We start from the raw sequence: 19,176 nt of genomic DNA, 5'->3' as shown, positions 1-19,176 counted from the left end.
TCTCACACTTAAAGAGCCACTGAGTTAGACAATCTGGGTAGTGCTGATTCAATAGGAAAAAAAATCAAACCCCTAATTACTCAATGTAATAATAATATTCATTCATTTATATATTATATGAATAAGTATTAGGTACGCACTATTTATAAAATGGGGATAACTGCATGAATTAGAGCTGAACAAGGTAAAAACAGAATGAATTCATTTTCTGTTTAGAAGTATATTGGTAAATTAATATTTTTAAAATTTAAGATGGGTTTTCTGTGGAAGGCAGTATGTAGTTACCTAAACAATTAAAAATGGAACTGCCTATGACCCAGAAATTCCACTGCTGGGAGTGTAACTGAGGAAATCCCAAACACTAATTTGGAAGAATATATGCACCCCCATGTTCACTGCAGCATAATTTACAATAGCCAAGATTTGGAAGCAGCCCGAGTGCACATCAGTAGATGAGTGGATTAAAAATCTGTGGTACATATATACAGTGGAATACTACTCAGCTGTAAAGAAGGAACTCTTGCTCTGCCTGGGTGCTCAGTTGGTTAAAGTGTGGTCCCATACAACAAAAGGCGGCAAATTCTTTTGATTCCTGGTCAGGGCACATACCTAGGTTTCGAGTTTAATCCCTGGTTGCGGCAAATACGGAAGGCAACTATAGATGTTTCTTTCTCATCTCTCTCTTACTGTCTCTCTCTCTCTCTGACTCTCTCCCTCCCTCTCTCAAAATCAATAAAAACATATCCTCAGGTGAGGATTAATTGAAAAAAAAAAAGAAGGAAATCTTACCCTTTGGGGAGAGCATGGATGGACCTAGAGAGCATTATCCTAAGTGAAATAAGCCAGGCAGAGAAAGACAAATATCAAAATACCGCAAGATCTCACATATTTATATGTGGAATTTAATCAAAGTAGACTAACAAACAAATTTAGAAAAAGATAAATTTTCTCAATCTCCCTTGATAAATTGTTGTTGTTAATCCTCTCAGGAGGATATTTTTTACATTGATTTTTAGAGTACTGGAAGGTGGAGAGAGAGAGAGACGTCTTTGTGAAAGAGACACATTGATTGGTTGCCTCCAGCATGCCTGCAACCCTTCTGTGTGTGGGGCCCATACACTAACCACTGAGCATGCTGGCCAGGGCTCCCTTGAGAAATTTTTAATAAATTAAAGTGTGTGTGTGAGGGAGGGAGGGAGAGAGAGAGAGAGAGAGAGAGAGAGAGAGAGAGAGAGAGAGAGAGAAATGGACTGGTGATTCTAGATTCCTGGTATGAAAACTCAAATATACTTGTGAATAATATAATATGAAGCTTAAAAAGTATTTCAGTTAAAATACTAAAAGCAGCATTTTCTTAAACTTGACAATAATTAACTTTGAAATTAATTGTGTAAGCTAAAACACATAATTTGGTTATTTTCAACATTGTACAAATATGAGAGAGAGAGAGAGAGAGAGAGAGAGAGAGAGAGAGAGAGAGAGAGAACTTGTTTTCCCATTAGTATTATTTCCTTTAGATGTGGTTTCCTTTCAGTTATTAAAATAAACAACAAACAAAATAATCACACAATTTTCTTTGTTAGTCTGTATCATTTCTACTTTTTAGATTGTGGAGTTTTTACAGAAACAATCGAGATAAAAAAATTAACTATATCTGTTGCTTGGTATTTATATTTATTACATAGCAATTTGTTCACTCAATTGTGTAGTATTTATCAGTTTGATAGATATACCTATCAAAACAGTACTCTCCACTGTACTTGCTTCACTCTAGGGACATAAGTCATCTATATGTGACTGGTCCTATATCCTTGACAAAGAATAAGTTTGTGAAAAATTAGTTCTTCCTAGAGAAAGCTCTTCATGTTTTCTGTGAACCCTGAAACTATTTGTCCTGAGAAATGATCCACCACTCCATTTAGTACAAAGCAAGTTTATAGGTTTCCAGAACTTAGTAAGCCCCATGTATCATAGTTCCTTTTTATGATCCATCTTTTCTATTGTGCATTTAGGTCCTTTTCTTTTATTTAATATTCTCAATTTAATACTTCACTTCTTTTTCATTTTTGTTTCTTGTGTTGTTAGTTCACATTTTTTTTCTTTATTTTGTCGACAATTCAGGAGAGGCATTTAAATATACAGAAACTCCCATGTTCTCAGTTGCCTTTTCTCTATTACTCTCATTTAAATCCCACCACTTGGGGGCACATACTGTAGACAAGTACACATTCCTTATTTAGATTATACACTAAATATTTTGAAGATAAGATGTTTCTGGAAAAAAAAGATGTCTCGATATTTAATTTTCTTAAATGTATTGATTGATTGATTGATTGATTAAGGTATTACATACGTGTCCTTATACCCCCATCGCCCTCTCCCGCTCCCGCTCATGCCCTCACCCCCCTAGTGTCTGTGTCCATTGGTTATGCTTATATGCATGCATACAAGTCCTTTGGTTGATCTCTCTCCCTTTTTGTTTGTTTATTGTCTGTCCATCCTTGGAACAACAATGTTGGAAATAGCCAATGCAATTATTTTATTCAGTTATAATAAGTTATACTTGAAGAAAAAAAATCAGAAGGAGTTACCAAAGATCAGATATAATAAAAAGTAGGAATTGTATCATATCAGAATTACCCAGCTTAATTTGTCTCTCTTTCACTTTTCTGCTTGATCTAACAATCAACTTTTCAAAACCTGACACCAAATAAAAGGAAATGTAGAGAGTATAATGATAGAAGGGTGTAATCTAAACCCAGTTTACTGGTTGTAAGTAATGGGCCTTTTGTAATGCTCTGGAAACAGTTCTACCTGCATATCTGTACCCTCTTCAATGATTCCCTTAGGATTGACAGCTGCAGTGTGGGGAAACCTTTCATGTTCACAACATAAGAAATGATCTCTGCTGAATACGCTCTCACTTGCACATGAGGCTCTATTTTAGTCACAGTGTAGAGTAGCATAGATAATGTATTATATTCTGGAAGGCTACTGTATAGATTATCTTCCATTTGAGATCAAAGTTTCAATTCTCCATTTACATTTTAGTTTGAAATGAGTGCTTTCTTTATTAAAAAAGTATCTTCTCTCTGCCATTGTTGTATCAGAAAGCTGATACAACTTTCTCTTTTTCATGTCCATCCAATTTGATGAATGATGCAAGACAACCACTTTATGGAAAAAATAAAGAATTTGTGAAGACAATGAAGAAGCAAACCAGTCTTAAAAGAATAAGACTTTGGTATCACAATGTTTTTTTATGGTACTTTAATTTCATTTCTAAATATATCACTTGGGAAATTGATAAACTGATGATTTTGATAGAGAATTTTCCCTAAGAGTAATATTGTTCAGAGTAAAATATTCAGAATATTAGAATCATATTATATTAAAATATTTTTTCCAACATTGCTTTAACAGAATATTGTACTGTCACTTAGATATAACTAAGAAAGTAAGTGGTATTGTAAAAATTCTCAGTTGATGTACATGTGATCTAGCATTATACTTAGGTTTATAACAATGACTTTTGAAAATGTGATTTTTAATATATATATATATATATATATATATATATATATATATATATTGAGTTATCTGAATTTATATAAAGTATAACAGATTTTTAAAAATATTAAGTTTTGCAATAAGGCTTTCATCTTCCCACAGACAATGACAGATACCTAAATGCCAATTTTCTCAGGGATCCTCCTAAAAGTCATAAAGGTCAATAAGGAGTCAAATAAAAATACCCATAAACTATGCCTAAAGAATAATTAGAGAAAGAGACATTACCAACTTTAATTTACATGTAAGCAGGGAAATAAATGTTCGAAACCAGCAGAACTGGCTCAGGAGAGCACACTGCAATAGCGTTGGGCAAAAAATAAGTGGAAAAGGGGGCATACCCAAGTCTCCTTGGAGTGGGTGGGAGACATATCGTTAGGTTTACTCTCAGAAGAGGGCTGCCCCTGAGTAAGAAATGCTGTAAGCAGGCGAGTGACCCGGATGAACAGAGCGCTGGTTACTAGAGAGACAATTGAAAGTGGCTTGGAAAGTGCACAAGACCCCAGAGAGTAGTCTCAGAAAAGCGGTACTTCTTGGAGAGGTGGGGGAAACTTCAAAGGTGGAATTGTCCCTTGGGGAGAGGGAAACAAAGAGGCAGCTGAATATAAGGTCCTTTTACTGATATAAAAGGAAAAGTAACAATTAATAAACCAATAAAGCCCAGCCAATAAACCAATAAATCAGTGGATGAGCATCGACCTATGAACCAGGAGGTCACAGTTCGATTCCAGGTCAGGGCACATGCCTGGGCTGGGGGCTCAATCACCAGTATGAGGCATGCAGGAGGCAGCTAATCAATGATTCTCTCTCATCATTCATGTTTCTCTATCTCGCTCTCTCTTCCTCTCTGAAATCAATAAAAATATTAAAAAAAACAATAAAGATTAGTTCTTTGGAAAGAAAAGTACTAATAAAAAATTTAGATGGAGGAAACAAAAAAACGGAGAACTGTCACAAAGGAAATAACTGTAGAAACAAAGAAAATACTTAAGCATATTATAAAAGACTACTTTGAATAATTCTATTAAAATAAAATTTTAAAGTCTACATGAATAATTTCTAGAAAATAAAATTTAACAAAATTAATGCTGGTTGAGGTGAATAATTTGACTAGACCAATCTCTGGAGGAAAAAAAAAACAAAAGCAAAAACAACAAACTTGTTCAAAAGCTACTACACTGATAAGTACTGGGCCTAGACCAGTGGTCAGCAAACCACGGCTCGCGAACCACATGTGGTTCTTTGGCCCCTTGAGTGTGGCAATTCCACAAAATACCATGTGCAGGCACGCACATATAGCACGAAGTTGACTTAAAACTTTAAGTAAAGTTTATTAAGTTAATTTTAGGGAATGTTGTGGAGTGAAAGAAGATGTAGTGTAGAGGATTGAGAAAGGTATGTTGAGATGGTTTGGACATATAGAGAGGATGAACGAAAGGAGATAGACGAAACAAGTATACAAGACAAGTGTGTATGGGAGAGTTGGAAGGGGTCGACCTCAGCGAATGTACCTCAATCAGATTGAGAACGTTTTTTAGCAAAGGCCAGCTTAGGAGTACCCTAATTAAGTTAATAACAATGTACCTACCTATATAGTTTAAGTTTAAAAAATTTGGCTCTCAAAAGAAATTTCAATCGTTGTACTGTTGATATTTGGCTCTGTTGACTGAGTTTGCCGACCACTGGCCTAGATCATTTTACAGAAGAATCAAACTTAACTTTTGAATCTAGATAATACTCAAACTATTTAAAGAGTTCTGTAGCATAAAAAATAAGAGAAGAAACTCCAGATTATTTTTTAAGGAATTATAACATTGATATAAATATCTATGAAATTGCACATACACACAAAATATTACAGAATCCCTAATGAATATCAATGCAATAATTCTAAATTCATTTTAGATGAAGTTGTTCAACAGCATATTACAAATAAAGTTCATCATGTCCAAATGTGGTCCCTTTTAGAGTTACAAGTATGATTTCACATTAATAAAATTCATTTATAAAATTTACCATAAAAATAAGAAAAAAATAGTGCACTCATTTCGACAGATCCTGAAAGGCAATTTACAAATTTCAGCACCCATTCTTAATAAATATGTCAGTGGAGACTATCTTAAAATTATAAAACACATACAACTTAGTCCACATGCCATCATTTCAATTAATTGGGAACACTGATGACGTGCACACAAATTTAGGAATTAGGCAAGATGCTCACCGACAACTTCTTTTTAATGATATGTCGGAGGGAATAGCCAGTGCAATTAGAAAAGAAAAAACTACAGTATTTGATGCATAAGAGTTGAAAAGGTAAAGCAATCTCTGAGAGTCAATGTATAAGCCACTTGCAAACTAAGACACGTCACTAAGAGAGTAGACTATAAAGTGAACCTACTCTAAAAACCTGTAGCCTTAAAAATATGAAAGAGAAGATTCTATTTATAATAGCTGCAACAAAATAGTTAAATGTCAAGTAGCAAACAAAACAATGAGGAAATTTTTAAAGCACTCCTAAAAAACACAAAAATTAGACTTAAAAATGAAAATACATAAAACACACAATTTTGCATAGAATGACTCAATATTATAAAGATTTTAACTTCCTTCAAATTAATTTATAAAGGTAATGTGAATTTAATAAAAATATAAAAAGGATTTTTTTCTATCTAGATATGTTGTTTCTAAAGTTCATCTACAGTGTTAAGCAAGAAATAACTCCAAACCCCTAAAAATTAATATCAAAAAGAGCGTTTCATGTCAGATACTTAAAAATGTGTTATTCTGAAGGATAAATAGACCAAGAGAGCAGAATAAAGTTGAGAAGTAGATGAAAGTACACAAGAAGTTTAGTATGTGATAAAGGTGGCATTTGAAATTCCTGGTAAAAAGATAGATTTTCTAATCAATAAAGAAGTACAGCCATTGATTAAATGATAAATTAAATTGATACCATGCACTATAAAACGAGCTAAACTTAAGTGTACTAGAGATCCTAAAATATAAAACCAAACAAGTTCTAGATTAAGAATAAATTTACTTACAACCTTGAAATGGTTAAAGCTTTTCTACTATGACTTAAGAATTCAGAATCAACAAGGAAAAATGTTGATAAATTTAGCCAAATTAACAAAAATTGCTTTTGCATGACAAAAATCAGGAAAAAAAGATAAAAAACAATGTACTTGCTGCAGAAGTGATTTGTAACTGATTCTAAAATTTGAAAGAACAAAAAAAAGCAATAATGTATGTAAGAAATAGTTGACAGGAAAAATGTTTGTAGTGCTTAAATATATAAGCCTCACTCATAATAACAGAAATGTAAACTAAATTAATTGAGATACTACTCACCTAGCATAATGACAAAAATCAAGAAGGCTGACTCACTCTGTTAGTATTGCTTTGGGGAAAATGTCTACCATACTGCTTGTAATAGTGCAAAATGGTTGAAACCATAAGGAGGGGAGTTTGGCAGTATCTAAAAAGATTACGTATGCATCTACAATTTGACCCAGGAATCCCACATATAAAACCTAACCTAAAGATGCTTCATCCAAAAATCTACACATACACTTATGAAAATATATATGAACAATTCATTCTGGCATTAATCGTAGTAGCCAAAGTTTGCAACAACCTAAATGTCCCTCAGTAGGGGACTGGTTGGATTTACCATGGTATATACAAGTCAAATGGCTTTGAAAGCAGCTGATTGATTCTGTAAGGCACCAAAGTAAAATTTCAGCTATGGTTTTTTAAAATAGAAAGTTATTTTACTTAAAAAGTAAACTTATTTTGAGAACTGAAATAGTAAATGAAGAATGTATTAAAATATTTATAACAGCAGAATAACAAGAACATTATGTACACATTACTTTTACTTACGGTTGATAGTTTTGACTGGTAATATTGGGTTTACCCTCTCTGGGGAAGCAGCATTTTCCTCATCTGTCACATATTCAAAGTTAATGATGAACATCATAGCCACACCCTCTTGATTTTTCACTGGAATTATGTGTGTGTTACAAATGAAAGTGGACCCTGAGGAAATGAAAGACGAGTGTTAGGTTAAAAATATGCCAACATTTTGAAGTATCGTCATATTAAAATTTTAATAAAGCCGTATAGAATTTTCTCTTACATGATAATTGAAATTAAATAAAAAATTTTTGATTTTCTTCTTATTACATATGCTTTTATTGCAATAAATATGCATCCTTTTATTGCAATACATAATGCAGTAATATGTTAAGCCACATCCTGGATTTGCACAACCTTGGTTCTTTCCTTCCCCAGGGTAGCTGGTACACTAACCTCATATACATTTCTCCCCACCCCCAATTTTTACTGTAACTAAATACTAAGCATCATTCCATAAAAACTGCATTATTTTCTATTTTAAAAGATTATATGAATGGTACATGCATGTTATTTACAATTGGTATATTTTTCAATTACAGTTTATATTCAATATTATTTTATATTAGTGTCAGGTGTACAACATAGTGGTTAGACATTTATATAATTTACAAAATAACCCCCCAATAAGTCTAGAACCCACCTGGCACTATACATACTTATAATCTTAGTAACTATATTTCCTATGCTGTACTTTACATTTCCATGACTATTTTGCAACTATCAATTTGCACTTCTTAAAAAAATACTTGATTTTTTATTTCATATTTTATTACATAGATACTAACTTAAAATATGCACAAAATGTGTCAGAAAGTATTCACAGGCAAATTCAGGTATTATGTTATGGAATAACAGAATATGAATGCTCATTTGTTTCACCCCCAATAAGTCAGACAGACTATAAAAATTAGTATATGGAAAAAGACATATTTTTAAACTTTCTAGAAAAAATTCTTAGCCTTTCCTTATATATTTTGCTTAAATCTGAATTTATATAAAATTTGTGTACAAACAATAAAGATAACTCCTTTTGTACCATTCTGATTTTAGCATTAAAGGAATTATTTCCTTTTTCTCATCTACTTTCTTGGGAATAATCCAGTAGATTATTGACTCTCACATATGTTCCAATAATTGTTTCTTTTTTTGTGCAAAATTCCCAATGCCCTAATTATAATAATTTTATTTGATTTGTAACCTGTCAGCAAATGGGAACAAAATTTTGTCTATATTATTGTTTTAATTTGATCCCTTCAACCAAAAAGTTGAAATTCTTTGATAAAAACAATTATAGGGGTAATTAGATATATTTTATTAGGATTATCCAGAAATTACCAAAGGGATGACTCAGTTTACAATCAACTAGTACCACCCATCCTTGAAGAGAAAACCTAAGATTCACGATTTAGAGAATATAGCCAAGAAAGTGACTTCCTTTAAATCAATTGAATTCTGTCTTCTTGTGTCTGACTTTTCAAACTAAGTATAACCTCAAAGCAGGTTCTTCATAATTGTATCATCTAAATATTTTTTATTGAGGTATAATTAAAGTGTAACATTATACATATTGGTTTTAGGTGTATAACATAATTATTCAATATCTGTATACGTTGTGAAATGATCTCCACCATCTAGTTAACATCTGTCACCAAATAGCTATATTTTTTCTTTTTGTTCTTGTGATGAGGACTTTTAAGATTTGCTCTCTTAGCAACGTTTAGATTTGCAATATGGTATTATTATTACGTACAGTATATAGTAACCATGCTGTATATTACATTCCATTATTTATTTATTTTATAGCTGGAAGTTTGTACCTTTTGACCCCCTTTTCCTATTTGTTTATCCCTTGCACCCCCTTCCTTGGCAACCACCAATCTGTTCTCTGTGTCTATGAGCTTTTTATTGGTTGTTGTTACTGTTTGTTTATTTTGTTTGTTAGAGTCCACATGTGAGATCATATGGTATTTGTCTTTGTCTGACTTATTTCACTTAACATAATGCCCTCAAGGTCTTGAATAATTTTTTTAGTCATGGTGACAGAAATCTCACAGGTTAGGGATTCAAAAGTATTGTACGTTTAAAATGCAAAAACTTCAGAAAGAGTTCTCATTCAAGTAATAGTGTATATTTTGATTGCCTTTATTTTTTTCACATTTTTAATTCGATTCATTGGGGTGACATTGGTTAATAAACTGATATAGGTTTCAAGTGGACAATTCTATAACATATCATCTGTATATTGCATTGTGTTTACCACCCAAAGTCAAGTCTTTTCTGTCATCACATATTTGATCCCGTTTATCTTTTTTTTTTTTTTTTACTACCACCAGACTCCCTTTCTCTCTGGTAACTCTCATACTGTTGTCTGTGTCTATGCGTTTTTGTTTGCTTGTTTGTTTATTTGTTGCTTTCAGTTTTATATCCCACAAGAGTGAAATCAAATGGTTCTTGACTTTTTCTGTTTGACTTAGCTCCCTTAGCATGATATTCCATCCATGTTGTCACAAACGGCAGTTTCTTCTCCCCATTCATCCTCTGCTTTTTTATGTGTTACTCCAGGCCTCAAAGCTGCTGACTTCCTCAACCTGCAGAACCCTGAGTTCTGGGTGGATTTGGCTAATGAGTGGCATTGGCAAGAGATAGGAGGGAGGGAAGGTGAAACTAACGGTGCCCCCAGCCTTGCGAGGGTCACAGGCCCTAAAGGCCAGCTTCTTTCAAGAGTGGTAATGGTTCCTGGTTGATGCTAGGCCCTGGGTGCCTGGAAGTTCTCCAGTGGCTCTTGTAACCCTGTTCACATCTCTGCAAATGTTCTACACTTGCCTCTGTTGAACACCACTTGTGTCCTGCCAGGACCCCACTCATATACCTCTCGCCTGAACCATTTACACTGAGGGTGGGCCCTTTATATGGGTTCCTGGGGCAGCGGGGACATATGACAGAAGTCACTAAACCTGCAGAGATAATGCACAGCCCAATGGCTTTCTTTTTAAACAACTGGTTGAGACTGCCTTGACTCTTCAGGACAGTGATAGCTCACTTTAGAGTTAGGAGTAGGTTGGCAGCAAGGTGGGTCCAGCACCAAATTGAGAGCGAGATGCAGGAAAACAAAAGGACACCAAGATGCTGAAGACGTGGGCAAAGGCAAATAGCAGAATTTAGTTGGGGGCCCCAACATCTGGGAAGGCCAATGGATGCGAGTATTCCAAAACAGCGCCCCATCTACACTTTGACTGTTGAAAACAAAATGAGTATGAGAACACTCCTTCCTTTCTCCTCACCCCTATAACATGGCTCCTTCTGCCAGAGCTGAGAACAAAAGTTACTGCTAATATTACTATAGCCTGAGACATCACAGGCTTTTGAGGGTGGGCCTGGAGATCTATTATTTATGAAATTATTTCTATGGGTGAACATATTCTAATTTCCAAGGAACTGATTTACAATAACACTTTCAGAACATGGACTTTGTAAGTTGGAGAAACCTAAGCGCTAGTTATGACTCAGATTTGAAATGTGGACAGCATCCCAAATCTGTAATGTATAAGACTTTATTTATAATTATTTTCATATTTTCTACAAGTGTGACCATGGTTTTACTGATGTGGGAAAGTGTGTTTTAAGAATGACATGCTGCCGAAACCGGTTTGGCTCAGTGGATAGAGCGTCGGCCTGCGGACTGAAAGGTCCCAGGTTCGATTCCGGTCAAGGGCATGTACCTGGGTTGCGGGCACATCCCCAGTGGGAGATGTGCAGGAGGCAGCTGATCGATGTTTCTCTCTCATCGATGTTTCTAACTCTCTATCTCTATCCCTTCCTCTCTGTAAAAAATCAATAAAATATATTTAAAAAAAAAAGAATGACATGCTGAACCCTCACAGTCTTCAGCTACATCTTTAATTTATTTAATAAAATAGTGAGCTAGAACACTTGTCACAGTTACCATGGTAACAAGCAGGATAACGTTAGTAAACAGAAAATACGCAATTTAAGAATGTTCCATTAGAACTAAAAATAGAAGTGGTTCAGGCCAGGCATCACACTACAAATTGGTTAAACAGAGTCTATGGAGATGCTAGAAATAGCCCTTATGTATTTTGCTAATGAACCAAAATACATATTGATTTTATCACTTAAAATGACATATCTTGGATCATTTAGAGTATCGTGAATTTGCAGATTTGTTACTTAGTTTAAAATTTTTACATTTGAGCATACTGCTGACTGTACAAAAAACATAAAGCACAGATTGGGTGAGAAATCAATAAAGGATATGAGGATAGAAATCTAACAGTTTTATAAGTGAGCAGAGTAATTTTGTTTTCAGTAGTTAAGGGGAAAATAATTTTTTTCAATACAAATGCTTGTAAACTTATTATCTAGGGCTAAACAAATAATAAAATTACAGTGCTTTATTAAAAAAAGTTTATATGCATTAGCCCCAAAGCATATTAAATAAGTATATTTATCTTGGATTTACTGCCCACTACTATTGTTTCCTGCATATTTCTTCTAAAGTTAACTGAAGACTTGTATTTCCTTTTTTTCTCCTTTAGTTTTTTGGATTTAATATCTCCATTCATCTTTCATAGCCTTCTGGAAAGCAGCTATTGAAAGGAAGTACATATAATTTAGAAAAGGAGACTCAAGTACATTTTATAGGGCAAAAACATTTTAACTTGCATAATTGTACAAATTCTAAATTCTGTTAAGCTATTACTTTGTAAAGTAATATTATCTTAAGATTATCTTAAAATTACACTACAGTATTATTCTACATATTTTTCTTGAATACAAAATTAGAAGCAAGAGATATGGAAATATAATTCAGCCAATGCTAATCTAGCAATGAAGAAAAAAATAATCACATTCAATAATGCATAAATAGGGACCTAAAAAAAAATTTAGAATAAAAAGTTCAGTCCTTGTTAAAATGAACCTTGCATTCACATAAAACTAATGTTTATTAATAAACTTATTTATAATAACATTACCCAATAATTATAAAGTTACATTTGCCTTGATCCTAATGTTATTTAAAATCACGTTCACTTCTCTATTGTCTCCTGAGTGGGAGACAATAGTAGCTTCTAACAGGTTCTCATTCTCAGAGTGGGAAAGAATGGGCAGGAAGAATAGTGCTCATTTTAATTAAATGTCTAGCTAGAATGTTAATTTTTAACTGTAACAACGGAGCCCGCAAACTCAGGGTGATCTGAATAAGTACTTCTTTATTAATAAATTGGTGGCATACTCCTAGCTGCATTTTATTAATTTTTCCCTTTATTTTATTTATTATTTTTAAGGCCAGGACTCTTCCCTTTGAGCAGTAAACAAAACAGATGCATACCCTTGCCATTGCGTAGTTTACAATCTAGTGGAGTTGGGAGAGACAAATAAATAAGTGAAATACATAGTCGATTAAAAGGTGAGAAAAATCATTGAATATTATGAAGAATATAGAGAAAGAGGAGTGAGTGCCAGGAGGAAGGAAGAGTTTGGGCTGACAAAGGAGAGCTATCAGATGGAATGAGAAAGGGAATTGATAGGTTCTGGCCCCCTAAAAAGACATGGATACACGAAACACTTTATGTTAGTTTATTAAGTAACTTCATTCAGATAGACTAATAGTATACCAGACCATCTAGTATAGCTGGGGAGTGATAGATAAGGCTTGAACAGTAGGATGTCATATCCTGATGGCTTTCTATGGTCTTGGAATTCAGTCTCTTGGTCTTGGGATATAGTGAATTGTTTTAACTGTGAGAGTATCTTCAGAAGTATTTTAGTGTACAGACAGGACATGGGCGGTTTTAGGCACTAGAGTTATCTTAAAAAAAGAAGAAAGTTCAAAAGATACAGGAGCTATTTATTTGATTGAAGAGACAGATGGCACATTTAGAAGACTGGCTTAATTAATTCTTATACAATATCATATCAACAACAATAAATGGAGTAGCAGCTCCATCGAGCACATATAGTCTCTTTGGCCTTGTAGATTGGGTTAAACTTGACTACTTATGGGATACAAGTATCCTAATACTTGCCCGTTTCTCTTATTTCATCAGTCTACTGCTTAAGCCCGATAAAGTCCAGTTAAAGCATGTAGAGAAACTCATGTGAATTAATAAAAACATTTTCTCCAGAAGCATTATTAACAAAAGGACTGAGCTGTGCATCTGATAATACATTAAGTGTAAAGAAATAACCTTAACACCATAATCATCAACATATATAGATTTAATATAACAATCGCCAGTATAATTTAATCATAACAATTGTGAACATATTTAGATAGTTGAGATAGTTGTTGGAATATCATGTGACAACGAGTACCCTTTTGAAATTTCCAGGGGAGATTATTTACTTGAAAAATAAAATACTAACCTAATTTACACAGATCTGGCTGTCAGATTCTTGTTCTGTGTGGTAGTATTAGCGCTCTCTCAGATTCCAACAGCATGAATGATTTATTTTAATTACTTTTAACATGAAATGATTTTAAACATTTAGAAAATAGTGAGGCAGTGCCAGTGAGTAGTAGCTCTGTTTTGTTGGACAGACCTGGCTCTGCTATTATTTTCTGAGCGATCTTGGGCAGATTGCTTAACATCCCCAAGACTCAGATTCCTCATCTATAAAATGAGAGAAGGTAGAGAGTATCCTACCTGATAGTGTTGTTGAGAAAGTGAAATTAGATAATTCATGTAAAGTACTTAGCGTGGAGCCTGGAGGATAGAAAGTGAGCAGTAAGTCAGCGTTAATATGATTTAGTGGTGTGGGAACATCAATTTCTCAACTTGAAATGGTGGTTAAACTTCCTTCACACATTTGATGATGATGTTGAGCCACTCAAATCCCATGGAGCTTCCGAGATGAACTCACCAGCTTATCCCCTAGTTTTTAGATGAGAAGGTTTACCAAATAGCAATTTGAATAGGATGAGGACATAGTAGAGGGGATTTCCTTTTATCAGCTAGTGTCTTAAAAGTGTCTTGTCTACCTGTAAGTGTCGAGGCCTTCGGTTTATTTGCTATTTTTCTCCTGTCCCTCTAGACTATCTTTCTGCCTCTAAAAAGTGTACTATATACTAGGGAACTTTTCTGATAGCAGAACTCAGCTGCTTTTGGCAAGCTCCACAGTCAGTAGAATTTGTCATATAGTAGAAATGTGTGGAACAATATTTATTTCTGGATTTACTCTAGGAGGACCACAATCAGTATTTGAAAGCACATTTTAGCAAAAAGGGAGCTAATCACAGCTAACATTAGTTGGGTGCCAGCCACTGTTCTAATGGCTTTATGTACCTTAATGTTATTTACATCTTCACAAAATTTGATGATGACACCATTATCACCTCTATTATGCAGACAAAACGTCAGCCATGCACAGTCTCTCCTTTCCCTTGATCTTTGGGTACTTTTTCCCTTCCCATCTTTGGGGCAGAATGCTTGGGTTCCAATTTCTTCATGATAATAACCCTGAATTCCATGAATTTTTAATTAGGTGTATTTGCTTATCTCTTGTTGTCTTTCATAAGCAATATTTTATAAGCATTTTTTATCTTTGACATGTTTTTGTCTTTACAAGGAATGGCCTGAGAACTAACCCTCTCCCGTGTCTTTCGGTCTTGCATATTTCTGCCCTCCTTCTCCTGCCACCATCCACTTACCCAGCCTGCCCTACCCAGCATTTTATATATTTATTTGTAAATATAATTTTTATTGATTTCAGAGATTGAAACATCAATGATAGAGAGAACTATCAATTGGCTGCCTCCTGCAAGCCCCCAGCAGGGATTGAGCCTGAAACCTGGGCACGTGCCCTGAAGGGGAATCAAATCCTGACTCCTGGTTCATAGGTTGATGCTCAACCACTGAGCCATGCTGGCCGGGCTCCATCTTTCATTTTAATCCATTCAGTCCTATACTGCCTCATGGCCACTTTCCATCTCCTCTCTTTTTTATCAGCTCTGGACCGTCTAAGAATAAAGGTGCTCTACGCTACTCCCTTAACCCCTATACATTTAATTTACTGTTACTGTTAACAACATAATTAAATCATAGCTACTATTTTCTGAATGTTTTCTGTGTGCCACATGTTGCTCATGAGCAATTATCTTAGAGAAGTTTTTCTGTAAATAGTAGAAGAGCATTTGAACCCAGACCTTTGCATCTTTTACTGTCTCCTACATCAACGTTTCTGAAGCAGTGAGATAGAATAGATGTTACTGGAAAAGGCTTTCTCTAATTAACCCAGCTTGGGAAACGTCCTCCTCTAGGAGATGCGCAATGAGTATTATTGTATTAGAGGTTTGGAGAAGTTCTAAAAACACAAGAATATTCACTTAGTTTAATACAGCAGTTTCCAAATTTATTTGACTCTGAAATCCTACTTTAGAGAAATTTGTGATTACATCTAGCTTCTTGGAATGTCATTCAAAAACACTGAATTGTGTTATGCTCCCTCCCTGTTTCAGGCATCCACCTGCAGGGGAGGACAGTGAACATCACAGGTCACCTTGGCGCTTGTTGGAGAGGGAGGAGCTGCCAGGAACAAAGGGCTGGAGCAGGTGGGGAGGGATTGGCAAAGGCCAGTGTCACCCACTCTATCTATTTTTCTTGGTATCAGGTTCTGATCTGAGCTCTCAGAAACCCAACTAAAGAAGCATTGTCATATTTAGACACATATCTTGCAGTAATGGTTTCACTATAATCTAGCTCTAAGTTGAAAGGCCATCACTAAATAAAACACAATAGAGTGTTTCACATCCTAGGTCCAGTTCATACCGTTTGATAGAGATCAGGTTTTAGAACATAAAAGCCCTAATTCAATAATCCATTACTATTCTGTACATTAAGTTACATGAAATCTCTGACATCTGCCAGGAAATATTTTCACTGTTTTCTCAGGAGTCTTTCATATTCAAAATCTCTGGACACATGTAAACTTATAATTAATTGTTGACCTTACTTTTTTTTTTCCACTGGCACATTCTCCGTTAACATTTATGCTTAGATAGGAGGTTCTCTTTATACTACAAACCTGATTATTGAAAATATCAAGTTCAGCTATTTTTCTGTACTTGATAAAACACTAATAAATTATTTGGAGGTTGAAATTATAAATAAAAATTCTTATACTTGTCTGCCTTATATATCAGATTGTATCTTAACATGTACTATTCTACCAGTAATTACCCCATTCCCAGACCTGATTTCTATTTAATTTGGGAGTTTTTAAATTTGAATTAGTGTATAGGAATATATGAGTGCTAAAACAAGCTGAGGCTAATTTGCAGCTCTATACTCGGTATCCAGGCAAGCCAAGTCTACATTTCTGATCAGGAACTTTGGGGTATGTTTGTGACATTTTTAAATACTTTGTGGTTTTTACACACAAGTAAACATTTGTTTCAAATCTTTTCTTTTTCATAAGTCGTAGTCATGTTTTCAGGCCTCAAATGTAACTCAAGCCAGGCCACTCCACTAAACTGCCATTCATTCAGAAAAACTGCGTGAACACTGAAATGCCTGGACTGACTCAGAATATGAGTGAACCTGCACATCACCATGGTCGACACACATTGCTCTCAAGGTCTATTAGAATCCTGAGGCCAGTCACCACTGTGTGGATGTCATTGGTAACTCAGGCTGTGCATGGCCATATGCGTGGTTTGCTCTGTTCATGGTGTATTCATGATTACTGAAAATAAATTGTTTGCTTTCACTATGTTTGCAACTTTGGAGCAGAACTAAAGTTATGAATAATGTGAGTTTATTGCATATCTTAGAATGAGTACAATATATTTTAAATTAATAAAATTTAACATTAATATTAGGTATTTCTGGTGTGTCAAGGTACTGCACCTAAAATTGTAAGATTTACAAACATGAATAAAGCAGAGAAGTTTTATATATACATATGTATATATATATATATGTCTATATATATATATGTCTATATATATATATACATATACATATATATTTATGTGTGTGTATGTGTGTGTGTGTGTGTATACACATACACACACTAATAATAGAAGAATATGCAAATTGTCTGGGACACCGTCACATTAGCAGTAATGGCCAAATAGCAGGCTGCGCGGGGTGACCAGGCTGGCAGGGGGGTTAGTGAGGGGCGACCAAACGACTGAACAGCAGGATGAGTGGGGTAGCCAGGTTGGCAGGGGGGGCAGTTGGAGGTGACCCAGCTGGCAAGGGGGGGGGCAGTAGGGTTGACCAGGCTGGTGCGGGGCGGGGGGACATTTAGGGGTGATAAGGCAGGCAGGCAGGTGAGCAGTTAGGAGCCAGCGGTCCTGGATTGTGAGATTGATGTCCGAATGCCGGTTTAGGCCCGATCCCAGGCCTAAACCGGCATTTGGACATTCCCTGAGGGGTCCCAGATTGGAGAGGGTGCAGGCTGCGCTGATGGGAACACCCTTCCCCCATGCATGAATTTCGTGCACCGGGCCTCTACTCCTGAGAATGTGCTGGAATGCCTGAGAAGAGAACAAGTCATTCCACTCAGGAATGTGGGAGGTTTCATAGAGAAGCATTGGTTAAGCTGGGTCCTGAGAGATTGTGACAGGTAGAAATTGGGAGTGGAGCCATTACAAGTCGAGGGGACAGTATGAGCAATGAAGACACATGGTGACTCTAGGGAAAAGTGAGTGATGTGTGGCCCCTTCTGGGACAACCGATTTAATTACCTTTATGTCCTGTATTTCTGATTTTGATAACAACAATAACAAATAGCTGGCATTTATTAAACAATTGCTATGTGCCAGTTATCATGTTGAGTCCTTTACATGCTTCATCTTATTTAATCTTCATAAGAGCCTTAATGAAGTACATAGACTAAATACTCCCATTTCAGAGAAGAGGTTCCTGATACATAAAAAGAACAATTAACTTCCCCCAAGTCACACAGCTAGTCTGTAGGACAGTCAGGATTCCAATTGAAATGATCTAACACATGCCATGGTCTGCACACAACATAGTGACGCTTTTATTTCTACTCTTTATAGGTGACCCAAATGACCTCCGTCACACAGAGCTCTATATTCTTCCTGGGTTACATACCTTAGGGATTCTTGAGATAGATACCCTCTACTTGAGATAGCACAAAAAGGCACATTTTAAAAAAACAACAACAAAAATTATTGAAAGCGGGTCAGGTTTCTGAGGATCCTCTACAATGAGTACAAACCTTGATAGAGTTAAAATTAGGGTATATAGGCCAGTCTGGATACAAGTGATAGAAGCAGAAAAAGATGGAATTAAAAGTATTTCTATAAATAACTTAGCCCTCCCTTCTTCTCACAAAAATTATCTTGTTAAAACATGGGATTTTCATATTTATTTTACACACCTAGATTATTCATTTTAATAGCAGAGGAAGCAGGTGGGATGTCCCAGAAATGAGTGATAACAGGCCCTTTCTTCCCATTGGCAGTGTTGGTGGGGAACATCCTCTCCCAGGCTTTGACACTAAGCTTTGGGGCATGTGGCTGCTACAGATGTTCCCTGCTCAAAGGCTGCTGAAGGCATGAGCCTGCAGCAGACGCCTGATGGCAGGGCTTGCTTTGCAATAACTCATTTTGCCCTGGATATTTTTTTCCAAATACAGCTGCACAGCAAGAGAGAGAGAGAGATGTTTTATTTCAAATTCATCCCA

General features: G+C 35.3%; 1 protein-coding gene across 3 annotated transcripts in view; it reads right to left on the bottom strand.

Annotated features, from left to right (window-relative positions):
- The window catches only part of KCNH7 (potassium voltage-gated channel subfamily H member 7), a 405,370-nt gene that overhangs the window by 138,794 nt on the left and 247,400 nt on the right, over nt 1–19,176 (bottom strand). For all 3 annotated transcript variants that reach the window (XM_081095167.1, XM_081095168.1, XM_081095169.1), the window contains exon 3: nt 7,459–7,614. In XM_081095167.1, the coding sequence (XP_080951293.1) occupies nt 7,459–7,614 (156 nt within the window). The remainder of the gene's footprint in view (nt 1–7,458; nt 7,615–19,176) is intronic.

The sequence above is a fragment of the Myotis nattereri genome (assembly GCF_964212035.1).
Source record: "Myotis nattereri genome assembly, chromosome: 7".
NCBI classification, from domain to species: Eukaryota; Metazoa; Chordata; class Mammalia; order Chiroptera; family Vespertilionidae; genus Myotis; species Myotis nattereri.
This window is presented reverse-complemented; position numbering and strand designations above follow the sequence as displayed.